Below are 26,801 nucleotides of genomic sequence, written 5' to 3'. Positions count from 1 at the left end.
ATTTCCCCCACTGTAAGTCCTGTGAATTATGATACATTTCATTGGACGTAAGGGTGTTGTTGATAGCATGTAGACTTTTAGGATGTGCTCATTTAAATTTGGATCTCTGTGTATAGACCCCTTGGTTTGGACAAGTCTGATTTATCACAAATGATCATCAGTTTGGTCAAATGCTGATCTGTCTCATGCTATTGTATTGGGCAATTTTAATCTGCACGTCTCAGGTACCTCTTTATTTAACTATAGAGTTGTTTATTGGCCTTTGAATCTTTAAAGGTTAAACAGTTTCACCAAGGTGCCATACAAAAAAAAAGGCCAAATACTTGATTTACCTTTTATTCCCATTTTTATGTAATTGTATTTGGTTGAGTAAAAGATACAATCAATTCTCTCATCTGATCATTATTTCTTATCTATGTTGTATCCCTATGATGGTGCAGATTTGCAGAAGCTCGATGAGGCGGTATTATTATAGATTGTACTAATTTCTCTTTAGCAAATTTACCAGACAATTAAGGCAGTCTACGATACTTGCAGTCACGTGATTTAGATGTTTTGCTGTCAAGTCGAGCTAACAGGAAGAGTAAGGTGAGAGCCTTATGCCCCCGTTTTCATCTTGTACTAATTTCTCTTTAGCAAATTTACCAGACAATTAAGGCAGTCTACAATACTTGCAGTCACGTGATTTAGATGTTTTGCTGTCAAGTCGAGCTAACAGGAAGAGTAAGGTGAGAGCTTTATGCCCCCCTGTTTTCATCTGGCTGTAAGAAAGAAAAAGGTTCTTAAGGAAATGGAGGAAATTATGCTCTACTGTTGATAGCGAATGCTACATAGCTGTAGAAGGTATTCTCCGAGGACAGCAGGCTGATTGTTCTCACTGATGGGTGACGTCCACGGCAGCCCCTCCAATTGGAAACTTCACTAGCAAAAGCCTTTGCTAGTCCTCGCGCGGCCGTCTTCCCGCCCGAACCGGCTCGTGTTCGTCAGTCCCGTATGTAGCAAGACAAAACAAGGGAAGACACAACTCCAAAGGGGAGGCGGGCGGGTTTGTGAGAACAATCAGCCTGCTGTCCTCGGAGAATACCTTCTACAGGTATGTAGCATTCGCTTTCTCCGAGGACAAGCAGGCTGCTTGTTCTCACTGATGGGGTATCCCTAGCCCCCAGGCTCACTCAAAACAACAACCATGGTCAATTGGGCCTCGCAACGGCGAGGACATAACTGAGATTGACCTAAAAAAATTTACCAACTAACTGAGAGTGCAGCCTGGAACAGAACAAACAGGGCCCTCGGGGGGTGGAGTTGGATCCTAAAGCCCAAACAGGTTCTGAAGAACTGACTGCCCGAACCGACTGTCGCGTCGGGTATCCTGCTGCAGGCAGTAATGAGATGTGAATGTGTGGACAGATGACCACGTCGCAGCTTTGCGGATCTCTTCAATGGTGGCTGACTTCAAGTGGGCTACCGACGCTGCCATGGCTCTAACATTATGAGCCGTGACATGACCCTCAAGAGCCAGCCCAGCCTGGGCGTAAGTGAAGGAAATGCAATCTGCTAGCCAATTGGATATGGTGCGTTTCCCCACAGCCACTCCCCTCCTATAGGGATCAAAAGAAAAACAATTGGGCGGACTGTCTGTTGGGCTGTGTCCGCTCCAAGTAGAAGGCCAATGCTCTCTTGTAGTCCAATGTGTGCAGCTGACGTTCAGCAGGGCAGGAATGAGGATGGGGAAAGAATGTTGGCAAGACAATTGACTGGTTCAGATGGAACTCAGACACAACCTTCGGCAAGAACTTAGGGTGAGTGCGGAGGACTACTCTATTATGATGAAATTTGGTGTAAGGGGCCTGGGCTACCAGGGCCTGAAGCTCACTGACTCTACGAGCTGAAGTAACTGCCACCAAGAAAATGACCTTCCAGGTCAAGTACTTCAGATGGCAGGAATTCAGTGGCTCAAAAGGAGGTTTCATCAGCTGGGTGAGAACGACATTGAGATCCCATGACACTGTAGGAGGCTTGACAGGGGGCTTTGACAAAAGCAAACCTCTCATGAAGCGAACAACTAAAGGCTGTCCTGAGATCGGCTTACCTTCCACACGGTAATGATATGCACTGATTGCACTAAGGTGAACCCTTACAGAGTTGGTCTTGAGACCAGACTCAGACAAGTGCAGAAGATATTCAAGCAGGGTCTGTGTAGGACAAGAGCGAGGATCTAGGGCCTTGCTGTCACACCAGACAGCAAACCTCCTCCACAGAAAGAAGTAACTCCTCTTAGTGGACTCTTTCCTGGAAGCAAGCAAGACACGGGAGACACCCTCTGATAGACCCAAAGAGGCGAAGTCTACGCTCTCAACATCCAGGCCGTGAGAGCCAGGGACCGGAGGTTGGGATGCAGAAGCGCCCCTTCGTCCTGCGTGATGAGGGTCGGAAAACACTCCAATCTCCACGGTTCTTCGGAGGACAACTCCAGAAGAAGAGGGAACCAGATCTGACGCGGCCAAAAAGGAGCAATCAGAATCATGGTGCCTCGGTCTTGCTTGAGTTTCAACAAAGTCTTCCCCACCAGAGGTATGGGAGGATAAGCATACAGCAGACCCTCCCCCCAGTCCAGGAGGAAGGCATCCGATGCCAGTCTGCCGTGGGCCTGAAGCCTGGAACAGAACTGAGGGACTTTGTGGTTGGCTCGAGATGCGAAGAGATCTACCAAGGGGGTGCCCCACACCTGGAAGATCCGTCGCACTACACGGGAATTGAGCGACCACTCGTGAGGTTGCATAATCCTGCTCAACCTGTCGGCCAGACTGTTGTTTACGCCTGCCAGATATGTGGCTTGGAGCACCATGCCGTGACGGCGAGCCCAGAGCCACATGCTGACGGCTTCCTGACACAGGGGGCGAGATCCGGTGCCCCCCTGCTTGTTGACGTAGTACATGGCAACCTGGTTGTCTGTCTGAATTTGGATAATTTGGTGGGACAGCCGATCTCTGAAAGCCTTCAGAGCGTTCCAGATCGCTCGTAACTCCAGAAGATTGATCTGCAGATCGCGTTCCTGGAGGGACCAGCTTCCTTGGGTGTGAAGCCCATCGACATGAGCTCCCCATCCCAGGAGAGACGCATCCGTTGTCAGCACTTTTTGTGGCTGAGGAATTTGGAAAGGACATCCCAGAGTCAGATTGGACCAAATCGTCCACCAATACAGGGATTTGAGAAAACTCGTGGACAGGTGGATCACGTCTTCTAGATCCCCAGCAGCCTGAAACCACTGGGAAGCTAGGGTCCATTGAGCAGATCTCATGTGAAGGCGGGCCATGGGAGTCACATGAACTGTGGAGGCCATGTGGCCTAGCAATCTCAACATCTGCCGAGCTGTGATCTGCTGGGACGCTCGCACCCGCGAGAGGAGGGACAACAAATTGTTGGCTCTCGTCTCTGGGAGATAGGCGCGAGCCGTCCGGGAATCCAGCAGAGCTCCTATGAATTCGAGTTTCTGCACTGGATAATTTATCACAAACCCCAGTAGCTCCAGGAGGCGAATAGTCATCTGCATGGACTGCAGGGCTCCTGCCTCGGATGTGTTCTTCACCAGCCAATCGTCGAGATATGGGAACACGTGCACCCCCAGCCTGCGAAGTGCCGCTGCTACTACAGCCAAGCACTTCGTGAACACCCTGGGCGCAGAGGCGAGCCCAAAGGGTAGCACACAATACTGGAAGTGACGTGTGCCCAGCTGAAATCGCAGATACTGCCTGTGAGCTGGCAGTATCGGGATGTGTGTGTAGGCATCCTTCAAGTCCAGAGAGCATAGCCAATCGTTTTCCTGAATCATGGGAAGAAGGGTGCCCAGGGAAAGCATCCTGAACTTTTCTTTGACCAGATATTTGTTCAGGGCCCTTAGGTCTAGGATGGGACGCATCCCCCGTTTTCTTTTCCACAAGGAAGTACCTGGAATAGAATCCCAGCCCTTCTTGCCCGGATGGCACGGGCTCGACCGCATTGGCGCTGAGAAGGGCGGAGAGTTCCTCTGCAAGTACCTGCTTGTGCTGGAAGCTGGAAGACTGAGCTCCCGGTGGACAATTTGGAGGTTTTGAGGCCAAATTGAGGGTGTATCCTTGCTGGACTATTTGGAGAACCCACTGATCGGAGGTTATGAGAGGCCACCTTTGGTGAAAAGCTTTCAACCTCCCTCCGACTGGCAGGTCGCCCGGCACTGACACTTGGATGTCGGCTATGCTCTGCTGGAGCCAGTCAAAAGCTCGTCCCTTGCTTTTGCTGGGGAGCCGAGGGGCCTTGCTGAGGCGCACGCTGCTGACGAGAGCGAGCGCGCTGGGGCTTAGCCTGGGCCGCAGGCTGTCGAGAAGGAGGATTGTACCTACGCTTGCCAGAAGAGTAGGGAACAGTCTTCCTTCCCCCCAAAAATCTTCTACCTGTAGAGGTAGAGGCTGAAGGCTGCCGGCGGGAGAACTTGTCGAATGCGGTGTCCCGCTGGTGGAGCTGCTCTACCACCTGTTCGACTTTCTCTCCAAAAATATTATCCGCACGGCAAGGCGAGTCCGCAATCCGCTGCTGGATTCTATTCTCCAGGTCGGAGGCACGCAGCCATGAGAGCCTGCGCATCACCACACCTTGAGCAGCGGCCCTGGACGCAACATCAAAAGTGTCATACACCCCTCTGGCCAGGAATTTTCTGCACGCCTTCAGCTGCCTGACCACCTCCTGAAAAGGCTTGGCTTGCTCAGGAGGGAGCGCATCAACCAAGCCCGCCAACTGCCGCACATTGTTCCGCATGTGTATGCTCGTGTACAGCTGGTAAGACTGAATTTTGAAGCGAAGACAAAAAAGGAGGTAAAAAATACTCACGACACCGTGAAGATGAAACAAAAAAGTGAGGAGAATGGGTGAGGATACCAACTGTTTTATATTTATTCACTTAAAAAATTGCCGATAACTCTTAGGAGAGGAGTATTTAGATGCTCGTTTTTAAAAAATATATATATATCTTATATATATTATTTTGAAGAGAGGAGACCAGAGAGATTTGTTTCCTGTTATTTCCCTTGGAACGTATATTCTAAACTACATCATTCAAGGTTATAAAGACCCCTGAAGCAGGCCATTGTGCCGAAACACGGCCGTGTCGGGTCGCTGTTATGTACATATAATTTTTTAAGTGAATAAATATAAAACAGTTGGTATCCTCACCCATTCTCCTCACTTTTTTGTTTCATCAAGACTGAATTTTGGCCACGAGCAAAGATGGAATGGTAGGCCTTCCTCCCAAAGGAGTCTAAGGTTCTAGAGTCTTTGCCCGGGGGCGCCGAAGCATGCTCTCTAGAACTCTTAGCCTTCTTTAGGGCCAGATCCACAACTCCAGAGTCATGAGGCAACTGAGTGCGCATCAGCTCTGGGTCCCCATGGATCCGGTACTGGGACTCGATCTTCTTGGGAATGTGGGGATTAGTTAGAGGCTTGGTCCAGTTCGCCAGCAATGTCTTTTTTAGGACATGGTGCATGGGTACAGTGGACGCTTCCTTAGGTGGAGAAGGATAGTCCAGGAGCTCAAACATTTCAGCCCTGGGCTCGTCCTCCACAACCACCGGGAGGGGATGGCCGTAGACATCTCCCGGACAAAGGAAGCAAAAGACAGACTCTTGGGAGGAGAAAGCTGTCTCTCAGGAGAGGGAGTGGGATCGGAAGGAAGACCTTCAGACTCCTCGTCAGAGAAATATCTGGGGTCTTCTTCCTCTTCCCACGAGGCCTCACCCTCGGTGTCAGACACAAGTTCACAGACCTGTGTCTGCAACCTCGCCCGACTCGACTCTGTGGAGCCACGTCCACGATGGGGGCGTCGAGAGGTAGACTCCCTCGCCCGCATCGGCGAAGCTCCCTCCGCCGACGTAGTCGGGGAGCCTTCCTGGGAGGCGGCGGTACCAACGCCGGAGACCTCACCTCGGGCGATGGGCCAGCTGGCGCCACGCTCGACGGTACCGGTGGCGCAAGCACCGCTGGTACCGGAGGGTTAGGGCGCAACAGCTCTCCCAGAATCTCTGGGAGAACGGCCCGGAGGCTCTCGTTCAGAGCGGCTGCAGAGAAAGGCATGGAGGTCGATGCAGGCGTCGACGTCAGAACCTGTTCCGGGCGTGGAGGCTGTTCCGGGCTGTCCAGAGTGGAGCGCATCGACACCTCCTGAACAGAGGGTGAGCGGTCCTCCCGGTGCCGATGCCTGCTGGGTGCCGACTCCCTCGGCGACCCAGAGCTCTCGGTGCCGACACGGGAAGGGGACCGATGACGATGCTTCTTCGACTTCTTGGAACGAAGCATGTCACCGGAGCTTCCCGGCACCGACGAGGAGGACGTAGAATCCAGTCGTCGCTTCCTCGGGGCCGAGGCCGAAGGAGGTCGGTCTCGGGGGGGCTGTACCGCAGGAGCCCTCAGGGTAGGGGGAGACCCACCCGAAGGCTCACCGCCACCAGCAGGGGAATGGACAGCCCTCACCTGCACTCCAGACGAAGCACCACCGTCCGACGACATCAGCCGACGAGGTCCCGGTACCACCGACGTCGATGCAGCTGTCCGATGTCTCAGCGCCGATGCAAAGGGCCGATGCCTCGATGCACTCGATGCACTGGCGGCCGAGGATGAAGCTCTGGACGCTGAAGACGTCGATGCACTCGATACCCCCGGTGCCGACGAAGAGCCCGAGAACCAAACGTTCCACTGGGCCAATCTCGCTACCCGAGTCCGCTTTTGCAAAAGGGAACACAGACTACAGGCCTGCGGGCGGTGCCCAGCCCCCAAGCACTGAAGACACGACGCGTGCCTGTCAGTGAGCGAGATGACCCGGGCGCACTGGGTGCACTTCTTGAAGCCGCTGGGAGACTTCGATGTCATGGGCGGAAAAATCACGCCGGCGAGATCAAAAGTCGAAATGGCGGAAAAGGCACCGAAAAAACAAGGGGAAGAAAACTTTGACCCGAGGCCTAAAAGCGGCCTACCCCAACGACGAAAGAAAACTTACCGGGGCGAAAAGCTGAAAATAGCGGAGAGAAAAAAGACCACAGAGTCTTTCCACACAGGATGGATTTTTTTTTTTTTTTCAACACGACAAATGCGCGAGGTCGACTTTGCGGGGCCAGACACGGCGAAAACACGACCGTACCGAGCACGGACAAAAGAAGACTGACGAACACGAGCCGGTTCGGGCGGGAAGACAGCCGCGCATGCGCGGTGCGCATGGACGCGCGAGGACTAGCAAAGGCTTTTGCTAGTAAAGTTTCCGATTGGAGGGGCTGCCGTGGACGTCACCCATCAGTGAGAACAAGCAGCCTGCTTGTCCTCAGAGAAAGAATAGTACATTCAGCATCTTCGAGGTTGCTGGAATAATCCCAGGGAATTATCTATTGTCCAAAACACTGACCCATGATGCTTCAGGTACTAATAAAATCATGGATCAGAATCCTGTTTCAGCTAGTTATTTCAAAGTTACCTGCTTCACATTGCTCTTGCTAGATTCTACTCAGGATTTTGTAATTGTTTAGTCAGAATTTGACTGTCCGACTTGATACAGATGCACACATCATCAGTATTATATTAGATTCTTGCCCTACTTGCTGATGAATATGATTTCTTCTGATATTGTTTCTGCTTACAAAGTATTGTGTGGCTTTTGCTTTCAGCAAGTATGGTTTTGCCCTTGTTAAAAGGCATCTAGTATGACCTGTACTGAAGACTGCTAAGTTGGATTCTAAAGAGCTGAATTCATATAGACTAATGTGATTAAGAGGGTGCTGTATAAAAACTACAAGCTTTTGTGGTACCCACTGTTTCAGATGTTAAGGGAAAATTAGGTTTTACCTTTGTAATTTTCTTTCCTTTAGTCATAGCAGATGAAGTCATTACGTATGGGTTGTGTCCATCAACCAGCAGGGGGAGATAGAGAGCACTCAACTTTTCACAGTGCCTCATGGCCAGCTAGCTCCATTGCCTCTTCAGTATTTGAAGCTTCCAAAGCAGTATGGCAAACCGCAATGGGAATAACATGAACTTTCCTCACAGCGAACGATGGCCCCTTAACAAGGGCATGAACTCAATAAAGGAGGGAATGAACTCATCCTCCTGGAGGGAATAAACTCGTCCTCCACTTTGTATAAACGGAGGGAATACTTGCATCCTCCTGGAGGGAATAAACTCATCCTCCCAAAACATGAACTGGAGGGAATGAACTCATCCTCCTATAACTATAACAAGAATCCTGAAGACTGTTTTCCGACTCCCCAAGGAAGGAATATAACTTCAGAAAACAAGAACAGCACCTGAAATCAGAATCACTGCAATACAAACAATCATACAGGGAGGGCTCATGGCTTCATCTGCTACGACTAAAGGAAAGAAAATTACCAAGGTAAAAACCTAATTTTCCCTTGTCATCAAGCAGGTGAAGCCATTACGTATGGGATGTAACAAAGTAATCCCTAAATAGGGTGGGAACAAGCCACGCCACGCGCTAGCACCTGTGCTCCAAAACGCGCATCCCTCCTGGCAGCCACATCCAGCCTGTAATGTCGGGCAAAAGAGAGCTTAGAAGCCCATGTTGCAGCACTGCAAATCTCATGAAGAGATAGTGCTCCAGTTTCCACCCAGGAAGAGGAAATCGCTCTTGTGGTATGTGCCTTAAAGGCTGCAGGCGGAGCCCGGCCAGACAGCAGATATGCTGAAAAGATAGCTTCTTTGAGCCAACGAGCAATAGTGGCTTTAGACGCTGAAGACCCTCTGCGAGGACCTGCAAACAGCACAAAAAGATGATCAGAGGTCCTGAAAGCATTTGTAATTCGCAGATACTGCAACAGAGTCCTGCGCACATCCAAAAGGTGCAACTGCCCAAATGAATCTGGAAACTCCTCCTCAACAAAGGAGGGAAGAAAAACAGGCTGGTTTAGGTGAAACGCTGAAACCACCTTAGGCATGAAGGAAGGCACGGTCCGAACAATTATCACCTGCAGAAGTGTAGCTGACTTCTCCCAAGTGCAGGGAACACTTCCAGCAGTTACTAAGGTGGTTCTCTGGCTACCATTGGTTAGCCTTTGCAGTTAACGCAGTTCAGTAAACAGATCCCTTTATCAAGTATCTGCATAAATGATAACCTCTCCCCAACCCTGTCCATGGAGATGCTTCTGTTCAGTTCAGGTAAACTTATGCACATATAGGCAATTTTAAAAAGAACCTTTTTTGCGAATAAACCTTTGCTTTATATATGTAAATGACTTTTAAAATGGTTGATACAAATGATGGTAAAATAAAAACAATAAGAACAAGTATCATGGCTCTATGTGCATGGTAAATACACACAGTGCCACAGTATTATTCAAAAGAGACAGCCAATAACGAAATACCTACTTATCCATTGAGATTACTTGACTGCCTGAAGATGCCTGACCAATTACTACTACTACTTAACACTTCTAAAGCGCTACTAGGGTTACGCAGCGCTATACAGTTTAACAAAGAAGGCCAGTCCCTGCTCAAAGGAGCTTACAATCTAATGGACAAAATGTGCAGACAATCAAATTGGGGTAGTCTAGATTTCCTGAATAGAGGTAGAATGGTTAGGTGCCGAAGACGACATTGGTGGGCTTTGAGCAAGGGTTTGAAGACGGTCAGGGAGGGTGCTTGGCGTATGGGCTCAGGAAGTTTATTCCAAGCATAGGGAGAAGCGAGGCAGAAAGGGCGGAGCCTGGAATTGGCGGTGGTGGAGAAGAGTACAGAGAGGAGGGATTTGTCCTGTGAGCGGAGGTTACGGGTAGGAGTGTAAGGAGAGATAAGGGTAGAGAGGTAATGAGAGGCTGCAGATTGAGTGCATCTGTAGGTTAAAGAGAAGCATTCAAGTATCATTCCTTCCTACTGTTGAATCTCTTAATAGAAACCATCATACTTTGTTGGCCACATAAGGAGCAATTTCCACAACATCCACACATTGAAAGGTCCTTTGGTACTTCATACCTGCAGGCATTCCCCAAAGTCTCAATAAGTATGGGTATATTATTGTTTCTAACATTGCTGTGGGTATAAAACAGAGCACATGAAATCAAGGATAACTTCTTGCTTAATTTGTGACGGCTTTTTATGCAGTCTATATGCTTTGTTCTTTTTACAACTTGGGGAATGCCTTCTTAATTCAAAATATGGACCACCTAACCAAACCAGCCTCAAGACAATTTATACTCTGCATGTTGTGCATATTTTTAGCTGCACAGAGAAAAGGCAATTCTCAGATGGCTAATTTATGCAGTGAAAAAGAAAGATTCTCACCCACACAAACTGCTTTGAAAATTGCTCTGTTAAGTAAAAGCCTTATTGTTTGAAATAATCTATTAGCTCTCCTTTCTGAACAAGTTTTTTCATTGGTTTTGAAAAAAACAGAATCTTAAAACCCACTGATGTGACCTTTATAATAGGCCACCTCCTGACACCAACACAACTCTGAGTGACTCCGACTTATTTAAACCACACCTCTTAGGTGTGGTTTGTGTTTTATCATATTCTTAAAGAATTTTTATTGTACGTTCAAGTTAGTGTGGAAATTTGCCTCATCAAAAGGTCAAGTCAGTGGGTTTAAAATTAAGTCTGTTTTTCAAAACCAATGAAAAACCTTGTTCAGAAAGGGGCGCTAATACACACACATATAGACCTATACATTCACACACACACCAAATATATCCAAAACCCCTTTTCCTCTACCGGAAAATGGTAAACAAGACCATTTTACTTATAAAACAGAACATGGTTCTTTGAAAAAATTCAGACACAGATAAGTACTGAACCATCAGTATTGTTGAAACTTAAGTTTACAGGTGTCATTCTCCTTTTTGCTCCACAACCTTTTCAAAATAAAGTATTCAAATCTTCAAAAAAAACAGCTATAAAGACAGAAACCTAATTACCTGATCGTTCTTTAGTAGATAAATAAAAGTATTTGTTCATATCTTTCAGACTCCAAAACATCTGCTTTGTAGAAGCAGGGTAGGTCCAACATGGGTGCTCCACACACAGCTGTTAACCTTTCTATACTGAGACACCACTTTCTGAGCTGCAAAGATAACAGTGATAGGAAGGGAGGGCATAGAAACAGTTGCCTTGACAGTTAATGCTTCAAGGACCCATCAGGGGTGTATTCTAAACTATGAAAATAAGTCAACGCTGTCTCACCAAGGGCCAGATGTACTGCAGGGGTTTTCCCCAGTGTGTGTGTGTGTTTTATTTATAAAACTAAAAAAAAAAAAAAAAAAATCAAAATTCTGCATACAAACTGCAAGTTCGTCATAATTTAACCATTACAGACCCCTGCCATACAAATAGCATCCATTTTCCTAGCCCCCTCCCTGCACCCACATATAGCATCCATCTGTACAGACCCACCCTCCCAAACACAGTAGGTACTTTTTTTTTTCTTTACAGCCCCCTCCCTCCACTCACCCACACATATATAGAATCCATTTTTTTTTCTGGCAGCTCCCTCCCTGCCTGCACCCACATGGCATCATTTTTTTTTTTTTCAGGCCATGAGGTAGGAGCAGGAGGAACTGCATAAGAGTACCTCTTCGGGGAAGGAAAGAACCCCACTCTTTGGGTGCCACCACTTTTTCCAAATGGCTACCAAGACTTCCTGTGGTAGCCTGACGAGATTACCGCTTAAGTCTTGGCGACCATTTTGAAAAAGCAGCAGCAAGGGAAACAGTGGGGCTCTTTCCTGCTCCTGAAGAGTCCACTAGACCACCAGGGTGTACTCAGGTAGGCCCAGGAGGATGGTGGGGGAGCCAGCCAGCCTCAGAGCACAGATTCTGCGCAATGCAGACTTCAGCACAAATTCTGTGCTCCACAGTCTTCCAGCAGGGGGGGGGGGGGGGGGGGGGGGGGGGGGGAAGAGAGAGAGAGAGAGAGAGAGAGAGAGAGAGAGATAGAGAGAGAGAGAGAGAGAGAGAGAGAGAGATACTTCAGGGACTGCGACGGTAGCAGATGACTCTTGGCTGGGTTCACCACCCAGCCCACAGACTCCAAAAAATTTACCACACGTGCGGTTGCGGTTTTGCTCTCCAACCATGACTTTGCCTGAATCAACCAATCGTCTAGACAGGGGTGGACCAAGATGCCCTGCTTCCGAACAGCAGCAGCCACAACTACCATAACCTTGGAAAAGGTCTGCGGCGCCATCGAGAGACCAAACGGAAGAGCACAGAATTGTAAACATCTCCCTAAGACAGTAAAATGTCTATGTCAGCTCATCCCTGTGAAAAATCCTGACCACCAAGGGGTCCTTCCCTGGCAGTAATAACTCCTTCTCCTGAGATGAGTCCAGAGGATCCTTCTCCGACCCCGGGAGAGAATGAGCCTCTAGATCCTCAGCACAGTCCAGGTGAGGTCTCTTTGCTACTACCGGACCCGACCCCCCACAGGGAGGATCTGTCTGGGTCAGCCCTCAATTTCCAAATAAACTCAAGAGGGAAAAACATCCCCCCTGAGCTCTCACTTAGCAAGGCAGGACCCGGCAAAATTTCTTCCTGCAATAACAGACGGCTCTGCAGTACGGGAAGAATCCAAGATGGCAGCGGTTCCTGCCGAAAACAGGACTGCCGCCACTGAAACCGAGAGAGAGAGAGGGGGGGGGAAGGGGGTCCAGAAACGAGAGAGAGAGGGGGGGGAAGGGGGTCCAGAGACGAGAGAGAGGGGAGGGAAGGGGGTCCAGAGACGAGAGAGAGAGGGGGGGGGGGGGGAAGGGGGTCCAGAGACGAGAGAGAGAGACAGAGAGGGGGGGGAAGGGGGTCCAGAGACGAGAGAGAGAGAGAGAGGGGGGGGAAGGGGTCCAGAGACGAGAGAGAGAGAGAGGGGGGGAAGGGGGTCCAGAGACGAGAGAGAGAGAGAGGAGGGGGGGAAGGGGGTCCAGAGGCGAGAGAGAGAGAGAGGGGGGGGGGAAGGGGTCCAGAGGCGAGAGAGAGAGAGAGAGGGGGGGGGGAAGGGGTCCAGAGACCAGAGAGAGAGAGGGGGGGGGAAGGGGGTCCAGAGACGAGAGAGAGAGAGAGGGGGGGAAGGGGGTCCAGAGACGAGAGAGAGAGAGGGGGGGGAAGGGGGTCCAGAGACGAGAGAGAGAGAGGGGGGGAAGGGGGTCCAGAGACGAGAGAGAGAGAGAGGGGGGGGAAGGGGGTCCAGAGACGAGAGAGAGAGAGAGAGGGGGGGAAGGGGGTCCAGAAACGAGAGTGGGGGGAGGGGAACCAGAGACGAGAGTGGTGGGAGGGAATGGGAGGGGGTCCTAAGACGAGACAGTGGGGGGAGGGGGAGGGGCGGGTCCTGGAACTCCAAGGAGAGGGGTGCCTGGAACTCGGAGGAGAGGGAGGCAGGCAGGGGGACGTGGAACCTTGCTAGTGCCCGTTTCCTTTCTGTTGGGAACGGGCCTCTTTTACTAGTTATTCATAAAGCAACGGAAGCATTAAGAACTAGTAGATTAGAGGAAAGCCAGGACCTTACTGAATCTAAACATGATTGTAAAGGTGATAGATCTGGAGACACGGGAACAAGTGTAGAAACTAATAAAATGTCGCCAGCATAAATGTAAAATCTAAAGACCAGAGTTTTGGATTAATAAGGCCAGAGGAGATAGAAAGATATTAAATGGAAGGGGGGAACAGAAAAGACCCCCTGAGGTACCCAAAAGAATAAAGAATGAGAAGCAAAGACGTGTGCACAGTGTACTTATGATTAGTGAGAAAGGAAGTGAAACAGGAAAAAACCATACCAGAGATACCCATAGAATATAACCAAAAAAGAATAAAATCATGATTTACCATATCAAACACAGTAGTAAGATTAAGGGATACCAACAAGAAACTAGACCGCATAGGGTGTAACATACTGGATGCTTCAGTGTGATCTGATAGTTGAAAATAGATAACTTTTTCAAGAAGAACATCTACTATAATAAAACACACCTCCAACGTACTGAAGCTGACTCCGTGGCTTCAGTGAAGGGTTCGTAACATTCGTAAGTCTGTCACATCTCTCTCTGCCCCGCCCTCGCGTTAAAACGTGATGACGTTGAGGGCGGAACAGTGAGAGTGAAGGCAACACTGCACAGTTGACAGGCAACAGTACGCGACGTACAGGGACCTATCAGAGGGAAGTGTATGGGAAGAAGGGAGGAGCGTCAGGAGAAGGGGTCATTCATTTTGTGTGCAGCACGCAGGAGAGGAACATCGCTGGAACGACAACAACATTGCACAGTGGGAGGGAAGGAGGAGACTCTGGAACTCGGAGGGAGGAGTGGAGGAGTGGCCTAGTGGTTAGGGTGGTGGACTCTGGTCCTGGGGAACTGAGGAACTGAGTTCGATTCCCACTTCAGGCACAGGCAGCTCTTTGTGACTCTGGGCAAGTCACTTAACCCTCCATTGCCCCATGTAAGCCGCATTGAGCCTGCCATGATTGGGAAAGAGCGGGGTACAAATGCAACAAAAATAAATTGGCTGCTTTATTTTTCTGTATTTCCAGTGTGGTTATATTTTCCTCTATTTGCAGTGTGGTAAGAGGGAGGGAGGGGGGCGACGACCATGCAACTTACAGGGAGGGAGGGGGGGGGGGCGACGACCCTGCAACTCGGAGGAAGGAGACCCTGGAACTCACTCATTCTCACACACACTCTCTCTCTCTCACACAGACACAGTCGCATCCAGTCTCACTCTCTCTCTGTCACACACACACACTCGCACATTCACACTCTCTCTCACACAGTCACTGTCACACACACTCTCTCAAACATACACACTCCGAGGAAAACCTTGCTAGTGCCCATTTCATTTCTTTGAGAAATGGGCCTTTTTTTACTAGTAAGAACGTAAGTGTTGCCATACTGGGACAGACCAAATGTCCATCAAGCCCAGCATCCTGTTTCCAACAGTGGTCAATCCAGGTTACAAATATCTGGCAATATCCCAAAACAGTATAATACATTCTATGCTGCTTATCCTAGAAATAAGCAGTGGATTCTCCTCAAGTCCATCTTAATAATGGCTTATGGACTTTTCTTTTAGGAAGTTATCCAAAACTTTTTTAACCCTGCTAACTACTTTTACCACATCCTCTGGTAATGAATTCCAGAGTTTAATTATACTTTGAGTGAAGAAATATTTTCTCCGATTTCTTTAAAATGTACTACTTTGTAGTTTCATTGCGTGCCCCCTAGTACTATTAGTTTTCGAAAAAGAGTAAGGGAAAATTAGGTTCTTACCTTGGTAATTTTCTTTCCTTTAGCATAGCAGATGAAGCCATTACGTATGGGTTGTGTCCATCAACCAGCAGGGGGAGATAGAGAGCACTCAACTTTTCATAGTGCCTCATGGCCAGCCAGCTCCACTGCCTCTTCAGTATTTGAAGTTCCAAAGCAGTATGGCAAACCGCAATGGGAATAACATGAACTTTCCTCACAGTGAACGATGGCCCCTTAACAAGGGCATGAACTCAAAAGGAGGGAATGAACACATCCTCCTGGAGGGAATAAACTCGTCCTCCTTATTATATAACTGGAGGGGATACACGCAACCTCCTGGAGGGAATGGACTCATCCTCCTATAAGTGAACATTAATTCTGAAGACTGTTTTCCAACTTTCTCCCAAGGAAGGAACTTCAGGAAATTAGAACAGAACCTGAAACAGATTCACAGCATACAGACAATCATACAGGGAGAGCTCATGGCTTCATCTGCTTTGACTAAAGGAAAGAAAATTACCAAGGTAAGAACCTAATTTTCCCTTCCTTGTCATCAAGCAGATGAAGCCATTACGTATGGGATGTAACAAAGCAATCCCTATATAAGGTGGGAACAGGTCACAGCACACGCTAGCACTTGTGCTCCAAAACGCGCATCCCTCCTAGCAGCCACATCCAGCCTGTAATGTCGGGCAAAAGAGAGCTTAGAAGCCCATGTTGCTGCACTGCATATTTCTTGACGAGAGAGTGCTCCAGTTTCAGCCCAAGAGGAAGAAATCGCTCTGGCAGAATGTGCCTTAAAGGCTACAGGCGGAGACTGGCCGGCAAGCAGATAAGCTGAAGTTTCTTTGAGCAATATTGGCTTTAGACGCTGGAGACCTTCTGCGAGGACCTGATAGCAAAACAAACAGATGATCAGAGATCCTGAAAGAGATAGTAACTCGCAGATACTGCAGCAGAGTCCTACGCACATCCAACAGGTGCAACTGCCCAAAAGATTCTGGAAACTCCTCCTTATCAAAGGAGGGCAAGAAAATAGGCTGGTTTAGGTGAAATGCTGAAACCACCTTAGCCATGAAGGAAGGCACGGTCCGAACCGTGACCCCGGACTCTGAGAATGGCAGAAATGGGTCTCTACAGGACAGCGCCTGGAGCTCTGACACCCATCTCGCCGAAGTAATGGCCACAAGAAAAACGGCCTTTAGTGTTAAATCTTTCTCCGATGCTCGCCAAAGCAGCTCAAAAGGAGAAGCCTGCAGGGCCTTCAAAACTAGACCCAGGTTCCAAGCTGGACAGGGTGCTCGCACGGAAGGCCGGAGCCGAAGCACCCCACTAAGACACCGTGCCACATCTGGATGAGCAGCTAAAGACACGCCTTCAACCTTACCACGAAGGGAGGCCAACGCTGCCACTTGCACCCGCAGGGAATTATAGGCCAAGCCTATTTGTACACCATCCTGCCCACCCTGCTTGGGGAGATAGAGAATGCTGAAGAGGCAGTGGAGCTGGCTGGCCATGAGGCACTGTGAAATGTTGAGTGCTCTCTATCTCCCCCTGCTGGTTGATGGACACAACCGATACGTAATGGCTTCATCTGCTTGATGACAAGGAAGCAAGCAATTCATGTTTACTCATACCACTCCACTCATTATTTTATAGACCTCTATCATATCGCCCCTAAGCCATCTCTTCTCTTCTCCAAGCTGAACAGCCCTAGCCACTTTTGCCTTTCCTCATAGGGAAGTCGTCTAATCCCCTTTATCATTTTTGTCACCCTTCTCTGCACCTTTTCTAATTACACTATATCTTTTTTGAGATGCAGTGACCAAAATCTACACAGTATTCGAGGTGTGGTCATATCATGGAGCGATACAAAGGCATTATAATGCCCTCATTTTTGTTTTCCATTCCTTTCCTAATAATATCTAACATTCTATTTGCTTTCTTAGCCACCGCAGCACACTGAGCAGATGGTTTTAACTTATCAGTTTAAGAAAAAAAAGGAACATGCAAGACGGGTCTGTAGTTAGCGAGATCAAATGAATCAGATGAAGCCTTCTTAAGAACAGGGTGCACCACAGAAATTTTCCATAATCAGGAATAGTGTCGGAGGACAGATTGTTATGGATCGTTGAAAGAATGATAGGTAAGAGACCATGTTTAGTGACATAAATCCAAGAAGGTGGGATGACATCTAAAGGACAATGAGTCTTCCTGAGAGAAGTAAAAATCTTAGTAATATCTGTTAAGTGAAGGCAAATTAAAATTGGACCAAGTTGAGCTCAAGGAAGCACTGGAAGATGGTAAACAGGTAGGACTGGAAGATGAGCCAAGAGGGCTGAAAATGCTACAGTAGGAGAAGGTGGTACGGGAAGGGGAGGAAGAGTACTCGGTGCTTGAGGAGGAGTGTAGCACGAGTTGAAAGAATTTTCTGTTCAAACTAGTGAGCAAAATCCTCAGTGGATAAGGAGGCAGGGAGTGCATATGACAGACAAATGGAGAACAATCTGGACAAGAGATGGAACACAGTCTGTGACTGGTTGGGTGAGTCTCGGATAAGCCTAGAGTAGTAAGGAATACAGGCGTCTTTGAGCTGCTTCCTATAATATTGAAGTAGTTGAAAGTAAAGGCGTTTGGTAGAAAGGGAACGTGATTTACACCATGCTATTTTAGTATGGTGGTGTCCTGTCAGTCAGAAGTCACCAATGAATCATGGTTTAGATGTGGAATGAGATGATGAAACTAAGCGATAGAAAACATAAGGTTAAATAGAAGCCTATAAAGTGGAAGCCTCTACCTCAGGCTGGGTAACTAAAGGCAGCACGGTAAAGTCAGCGGGAAATGAAGAAGTGGAGGTTAATAAGAGGTCCAGACAACAAAAAGATTAGGAACCTCTGAAATATGTAATCACAGGAGGATGTTTTTAAGGATAAAACAGCAGTGGCCCAGAATCTCCAGTCAAATTGGACAAATCCATCGGAGCTCAATGCAACTAATGTCACTGACATTTTGCCACAGACGATCACCAAGATACCGAAAAACAATTCTGAAGAAGCTTTGACAGACATATTACATAGATCCTTGAAAAGCAGAGTGAGAAGCAAGCAGAATAAGAAGGTATAAAAATATTCTGCATGCATGTAATCAGATTCAGTTACATCCATCAGTAAAATAATTTGGGAAAATAGAATACATATTCAGATTCTGACAGACATCAGATGCATAATAAAAAGCTACTGCACTGGATTCCCAGTGAGAATCTATGATAGATTTAACCAATATCACTTTATAAGAATACAAAGAGGCAGCCTGGATGGGATCCAGTTGCAGGGACCTTCTACATGTTGTCCAAACTAACACAGCAGAATCAAGGTCAAAACCTTTGCAAACAGGAAAAACAAGAATAGCCCACAACAACAAGCAGGGTTCAAGCTCCTCTGAACCACTTATTATATCAGGACCAGCAAATCAAAAAAAAAGTGCTGTTTTTATTAAAATTCATACACTAAGTAAAATATTAAAATCCAATAAATTTCACACAGGTGCTCAAAACACAAATCTGAGCTTTCCTACTCAAATAAACTTATACTTATTCCATCAAAATAATAGCAACACAAGCATCTGGTCATTTTGCTTTCAAATTACACGTCCGTTACAATTTAACTGGCTCTACAACCTAACACATTAAAATTGGGGAAGCACTTTAATCATAGTTAGCTCTGCGATTAAAAAAAATTAATGAAGATCAGAGAAAAAAAAACTATTTTTGTTGCGGTGTCTCCTGCCTCCTCCAAATAACTATTCTGGTCTCTTCCACTCCCAACCCCTGTCCTCAGTGAAATCCAACATCTTTTCCACCATCCACATGATTCAACATCACCCTCCCCCCCCCCCCCCCCCCCCCCGTGCCAGTCTACCTTAAAGGTGGTCTTCTATTGATCCTTGCCAGTGGCAGCGTTGCACATATGCTGTCTGCTGCATGGTCCAAAGCTAAACAAGAACTGATGTAACAGGGGGTATGACGGGCCAGAGGGAGAGCTTCAGAGTAGGCCACAAGCAGCATATGTGCAATGCTCATGGGAGGGAGAGACAATAGACTCCAGGAAAGAGAATTAATGGACCTGGGGGAAAAGGAGAGGGTTGAAAAAGGGAGAGATGCTGGATCTGGGGGTGGGAAGGAGGGAGATTATCAGTCCTTTAGGGAAGGGAAATAGGATTTGATATACTGTCTTTCTGTGGTTACAATCAGTGATTTACCTATTATATACAGGTACTTATTTTGTATCTGGGGCAATGGAAGGTTAAATGACAACTGAAAATTGATGTGCTTGCTATGTTAATTTTAATTGAAATGCAGCCCCAACCCAAATATAAACATGAAAGTACAATAAAATCCCCACAATATCTGCTATTGAGACAGACATGGGCAGTTACTGCTTGCCCTGGGATTTGTAGTATGGAGTGTTGCCACAATTTGGGTTTCTGCCAGGTACTTTTAACCTGGTTGGCCACTGTCTGGAAGACAGGATACTGGGCTAGATGGACTACTGGTCTGACCCAGTATGGCTACTCTTATGTTCTAATATTTTTAACATGGATGACTACATCAATAACTTTCAGCAGGAAACTAAAAATTCATGTGTGCTATGTTAAAAAGATTTAACAAAAATGACTTCATTCTTTGGTTTGTCATCTCCCACAAGAAAAATATTGTAAACTTTTCATTTCAAATTTGCTAGAGCAGGTATGTCAAACTCGTGATGGGCTGCTAATGCACATTAGATACTATATCATGGGCTGCATTTTGACATGCTTGTTCTAGAGTGTGCATCAAACTACTTGATATCACATCACATTTATCTGTCATGGAGTTCAAAGCAGAAAGCAACCTGTAGGCACTAAATTCATGAGTACAAGTTATCTAACCATTCTGTAAGAAATATCAAATTAACCTTATTCATTTGAAATCTATTTTTGTTCATTTTCCACTCTCTCTCACAACAGTTTTGCTAGGGCTGTTCAGAAAAATTCTGACCTAACAGTTTGTGCCATCAGTCCCTTGAAAAAAATCAACTGCATATATTCCAAACATACCCATTTGGAATGTATAAACACTTATTTTTATAGAAACAATGCAGACTCCTTACTTTATTGGACAATGCTGGTTACCTTTGTACACTTTTGACTCTTCCTTGCCTCTGACTCCAAAACATACAGGGCTAAACTATTCAAATAAGGATCAGCTAGATGATATGTACAGTACGTTCTCGCTATTCACAGTGGTATGGTTCATAAAAAAAAAACATTACAAACAGCTTATTCACGAATACCGAAACAATATCATTACGGGGAAAATAGAGGTTAGGCTCCAGCTATATCTATATTTCTACAAAACTGCGGCTATTGTTTCGGAACTTTCCGGTCCAACTTTACAAACGGATTGACAATATCTTCCTCTTTTTGCCAGATGGATCGAATCGTTGATTCATTAACATTAAACTCACAGCCAACAGCAGAAACAGACATGCCTGAATGAAGCTTATATAACACTTATTTTGTCACTAAGACACAATACATATTTTTTCTTTTAGGATTGGTACCTTACAACTGACTCCCTAGACGCTTAGTGGCCACTTCCAGAAGCAAATGCCAAAAAACACAAAAGCAAAACAAGGCTGTTTTGAAATGTGCATGTCCACGAAAATGCATGAATTGCAACCTATATTTACACCTCCCCAAATACACGAAATGGTGAATACTGCTCACATGAATAGCAAGAATGCACTGTACATCAAGGAAGAAGCTTACTTCCACAAATGGGAAAGCACACATCTTCTAACATTTGACAATTAAATGGTGTATTAGGAAGATACGTCTTTTGCCTTGCTGATAAGTAGGAAACTGCTAAATAATCAGAAACTAGAAATAATGCCCCTAATATTTTACTTATTATGAGGTTATAGGGCTAAACCTGCAAGCAGATAGGTTAACCCCTAGTTATTAATTAGTTTAGATCATTACTGATGAGCTACTCACTACTACTCTTTAGAAGCATTCTTAACACGTTAAGTGCTATAGTAGATTTAACTATAAATGATCCCATCTGACATCAGGCCGATTTTCATACAGGTCTTATGTCAAATAGGTCATGCTAACACCTTTAGTAAACGACCCCCTTTGGGGTCTTTTATTAAAGAATAGTACATGTTAACTGTAAAAGGACCTATTTTACTCTTATGGGCCCTACTGCAAATAACCTAAGTACATAAGTAGTGCCATACTGGGAAAGACCAAAGGTCCATCTAGCCCAGCATCCTGTCACCGACAGTGGCCAATCCAGGTCAAGGGCACCTGGCACGCTCCCCAAACGTAAAAACATTCCAGACAAATTATACCTAAAAATGCGGAATTTTTCCAAGTCCATTTAATAGCGGTCTATGGACTTGTCCTTTAGGAATCTATCTAACCCCTTTTTAAACTCCGTCAAGCTAACCGCCCGTACCACGTTCTCCGGCAATGAATTCCAGAGTCTAATTACACGTTGGGTGAAGAAAAATTTTCTCCGATTCGTTTTAAATTTACCACACTGTAGCTTCAACTCATGCCCTCTAGTCCTAGTATTTTTGGATAGCGTGAACAGTCGCTTCACATCCACCCGATCCATTCCACTCATTATTTTATACACTTCTATCATATCTCCCCTCAGCCGTCTCTTCTCCAAGCTGAAAAGCCCTAGCCTTCTCAGCCTCTCTTCATAGGAAAGTCGTCCCATCCCCACTATCATTTTCGTCGCCCTTCGCTGTACCTTTTCCAATTCTACTATATCTTTTTTGAGATACGGAGACCAGTACTGAACACAATACTCCAGGTGCGGTCGCACCATGGAGCGATACAACGGCATTATAACATCCGCACACCTGGACTCCATACCCTTCCTAATAACACCCAACATTCTATTCGCTTTCCTAGCCGCAGCAGCACACTGAGCAGAAGGTTTCAGCGTATCATCGACGACGACACCCAGATCCCTTTCTTGATCCGTAACTCCTAACGCGGAACCTTGCAAGACGTAGCTATAATTCGGGTTCCTCTTACCCACATGCATCACTTTGCACTTGTCAACATTGAACTTCATCTGCCACTTGCACGCCCATTCTCCCAGTCTCGCAAGGTCCTCCTGTAATCGTTCACATTCCTCCTGCGACTTGACGACCCTGAATAATTTTGTGTCATCGGCGAATTTAATTACCTCACTAGTTATTCCCATCTCTAGGTCATTTATAAATACATTAAAAAGCAACGGACCCAGCACAGACCCCTGCGGGACCCCACTAACTACCCTCCTCCACTGAGAATACTGGCCACGCAATCCTACTCTCTGCTTCCTATCTTTCAACCAGTTCTTAATCCATAATAATACCCTACCTCCGATTCCATGACTCTGCAATTTCTTCAGGAGTCTTTCGTGCGGCACTTTGTCAAACGCCTTCTGAAAATCCAGATATACAATATCAACCGGCTCCCCATTGTCCACATGTTTGCTTACCCCCTCAAAAAAATGCATTAGATTGGTGAGGCAAGACTTCCCTTTACTAAATCCGTGCTGACTTTGTCTCATCAGTCCATGTTTTTGTATATGCTCTGCAATTTTATTCTTAATAATAGCCTCCACCATCTTGCCCGGCACCGACGTCAGACTCACCGGTCTATAATTTCCCGGATCTCCTCTGGAACCTTTCTTAAAAATCGGAGTAACATTGGCTACCCTCCAGTCTTCCGGTATTACACTCGATTTTAGGGACAGATTGCATATTTCTAACAGTAGCTCCGCAAGTTCATTTTTTAGTTCTATTAATACTCTGGGATGAATACCATCAGGTCCCGGTGATTTACTACTCTTCAGCTTGCTGAACTGACCCACTTTGTATTTGTTCATACCGGAATTGGCGACCGCCTTTACGGTACTATGTAAGCCACATTGAGCATGCAAATAGGTGGGAAAATGTGGGATACAAATGTAACAAATAAATAAACATGACACTAAATGTTTTTGTTCTGTGAATAATTTTGAGTCAAGGCCTGGCTAGCACCTCCAACTTAAACTTCCTTCACCTACTACCTGTTAAACATTTATGACAGGACTTTATGTGGGGACTCTGCTGGCCTTCAGTCACAGCAAACAAAGGTTTTCTCCCACCAGCACCTTCAACAACTAAACCACCCCCACCGTATTTTCTTGGCCATGAGCCATAAGCAGTTGCTCTTACTGGAGCTAAATACACGTTTGCCCTAGAATCAAAAGGCTGCTGGTGCTATTACATCAGAACCAAACCTCCCTCCCAATGACTGTCCTCCACAGATAAGAAATCAGGCCCAGGTGCTAAACCTCGGCCTCCTGCACAGCTGTGTTCCTGTTGATCCCCCATCAACTGCAAAGAGGTAGCTTTTATTCCCCAGAACCAAATTCTATCTTTAAATCACTGGAAAGAAATGTGATCATGGGGAAGAATATTGAAAAATAGCAAGTAGAAAAGAAGAGCCTCTCAATACTAACCCTTATAAGAATCTCCTATCATGATGGCTGTCAAATGGTTAAATGGCCCTGTATCTGGTAACACTGTAAACAGTGTTACCAGATACAGGGCCATTTAACAAAATTAGGCAGTTACAATCACCTAAGGTGGTAGCTTCAGAGGAAAGGGAGCAGCAAAAAAAAAAAACCCATACAATCAAATAGATCCCAACGGCCACAAGCACGAAAAGTTTTAATATTTAAAAATGTCTAAATTATGCATTTTTACAGGTTTGTGGAACTGGATAATCATGACTGTTCATTTCAATTATTAAAGTCTTGGTTGAGGACAGCAGGCTGAGGGCCTCTAAGCTGTTTAAGAGGACCATAACGCCCACCTAGGGCACCCACATCAGCCCTGAGCAGATAGCGTCATGTCATCAGGGTCAGATTAAAGCCAGTCCTTGCTCCACTTCTATTGAATGGAATGGAAACGAAATAGAACGGATCTGCCTGTCTGTCCCTCGTGACTAGAACTAAAATAAAGTTCACACTGTAACTTCTCTCACCACAGGCCACGAATTAACCGGACCCGCCGGGAAATGTTCCTGAGCATGGAGGGTGGGGGGGGGGGGGGGGGATGAAGTTGTCTGTAGGCCTTGGTGTTCGCGCCTGTACCCACCTGCGGCAGTGCTGGTCTTGGCCCTACTGTTCCCCTCTTTGCTGCTGCTGCTACTGTTGCTGCTGCTGCTGCTGCTGCTGCTGCCACCGCCGCTGTTACTGTTGTTATTACTGTCACTGTACCCCGAGGCCCTGCTGCCGACCCAGCCTCCACCTCCGCCTCCGGCATGCCTGAAGTGACAGTAAGGCCGTGGACACCTCCCCCCCGCCGGGTTCTTGTCGAAAGGGCAGTCGATGCCTCGGAAGAAACCGGTGCACCTCAGCATCCTGCGCCTCGGACACTCATCACCCTTCGGTGGAGGAGGGACCAGGAGGTGGGATGGCTGCTGAGGCTCGCTGACCCGGCGGCGGACGCCGATCACCACTCCACTTTCCCTTTCTCTCCTACGCCCGGCACCTTTTTCTTTCTCTCCCTCTCCTCCCACGCCCTCCCTGCTAGGACCGCCACAGCTCCCCGCCCCCTTCACCACCTCAACAACAACAAATCCACCGCCATCTTGCACCTCGCGGCACCCACAGATGCCACAACAGGGGCGGTCCACGTGATGGCGTCACATGGGCACGCCTGCGCAGCGCCCGACGGGAAATAAACCTAACAAAAGGGGTGGGTCCGGGACGGCGAGAGGGGGTGTGTGGGTTCATTGGGTTATATTGCCGGGGAGGGTAACTAATTACGCCAGAATCTGAGAGAGACCCCTGCTCCCTTTCTCGGCACCGCTGGTTTTAAAGTCTCGGTAGTTTTAAAAACGGGAAAATACAGATACAGGCCACCATTTAGCTAGCAATAGCCTTTTACTACTACTACGATTTAACATTTCTAAAGCGTTACTAGGGTTGCGCAGAGCTGTACAATTAACAAAGAAGGACAGTCCCTGCTCAAAGGAGCTTACAATCTAAAGGACAAGAAGTGCAGTCAATCAAGATTGAGGCAGTGTAGATTTCCTGGATAGAGGTACAATGGTTAGGTGCCGAAAGCGACATTGAAGAGGTGGGCTTTGAGCAAGGATTTGAAGATGGGCAGGGAGGGGGCTTGGCGACGCGTATGGGCTCAGGGAGTTTATTATTCCAAGTGTAGGTGAGGCAGGCAGAAAGGGCGGAGTCTGGATTTGTCGGTGGTGGGGAAGGGTATTGAGAGGAGGGATTTGTCCTGTGAGCGGAGGGGAGATGAGGGTAGAGAGGTGGTGAGGGGCTGCAGATTGAGTGCATTTGTAGGTTAGTAGGAGAAGCTTGAACTGTATGCGGTATCTGATCGGAAGCCAGTGAAGTGTCTTGAGGAGAGGGGTGATATGAGCCAGCGGCGTAGCTACGGGTGGGCCTGGATGGGCCCAGGCCCACCCAGTTTTGTCGTAGGCCCATCCTCATCTTCTCCCACCCCCGCCGTAGTGCTGCCTCCTCTTCTGCACTTCACGGTCTCTGTCTCCCACCCTCGCGGCAGCGCTTTCAATTTGCTATCGGCGCTGACAGACGCGGCGCGCCGTCCTGCTCCGGGGCCTTCCCTCTGCCGCGTTGATTCAACTTCCTGTTTACGCAGGGCGGATTGCACGCGGCAGAGGGAAGGTCCCGGAGCAGGACGTCATCGTGCCGCGTCTGTCAGCTGTCAGGCAGGCAGCGCCGATAGAGCGCTGCCGCGGGGGTGGGAGGAGACCATGAAGTGCAGGAGAGGAGGCAGCGCCATGGTGGGAGAAGGTGAGTGGAGGCAGCGCCTATAACTTTAAATGTGTTGGACCATGTGTGTGTGTAGGGGGGGGGGGTTGTAGTGCCCACCCATCCAACCCGCCGGCCCACCCAAAAATTGTCTTCTGGCTACGCCACTGATATGAGCATATCGGTCCAGACGGGAGATAAGACTTGCAGCAGAGTTCTGAACGGATTGAAGGGGGATATATGGTTAAGTTTGGCCAAAGAGAGCAATGTTTAAGATAGTACAAAAGCCATTTAAAAATTCAGGGGAGAGGGGATTCGGTTTGCTCCTATTCTGCGCCTGTGGAGGAAAGTGGCATTGAATAGCCTTTTGTCTATATCTGAACAACATAAAGATTGTTTCATCTCGCTGAAATTCAAGTCTGTTTTTTTAATAAGGCAAAAAGCATTTCAGTGGGAAGGGAGCGGAATAGTTAGATATAATTCAAGTTGACCAGAAAAGGCAAATAATTTTAAAAATGCCGTTCCATTTGCTTTTGTTACTTTCCTTGGAACAGTGTATTTTCTCAGTTACAGTATCTAATACTTCCTACAGTAGTGTACACAAGATTGAAGCCATAGCCTAGTGAAATCCTTTGGGGATTATTAGTTTCTTTGGTTATACGCTAAACAGCTTTCATAAGGAAAAATGTACAGTTTTCACTGTAGGGGTAGATAAAGTTT

General features: G+C 47.2%; 1 protein-coding gene across 1 annotated transcript in view; it reads right to left on the bottom strand.

Moving 5' to 3' along the window:
* REXO1 (RNA exonuclease 1 homolog) overlaps positions 1–24,940 on the bottom strand; it is a 222,883-nt gene extending 197,943 nt beyond the window's left edge. The window contains exon 1 of the mRNA XM_030220016.1: positions 24,439–24,940. Coding sequence (XP_030075876.1) covers positions 24,439–24,703 — 265 coding nt within the window. The 5' untranslated portion in view covers positions 24,704–24,940. The remainder of the gene's footprint in view (positions 1–24,438) is intronic.
* Between the last annotated feature and the right edge of the window lie 1,861 nt (positions 24,941–26,801).

The sequence above is a fragment of the Microcaecilia unicolor genome, chromosome 11 (genome assembly GCF_901765095.1).
Source record: "Microcaecilia unicolor chromosome 11, aMicUni1.1, whole genome shotgun sequence".
In the NCBI taxonomy this organism is placed as follows: domain Eukaryota; kingdom Metazoa; phylum Chordata; class Amphibia; order Gymnophiona; family Siphonopidae; genus Microcaecilia; species Microcaecilia unicolor.
The sequence above is the reverse complement of the archived record's forward strand: the minus strand, read 5'-3'. Positions and strand labels throughout refer to the sequence as shown.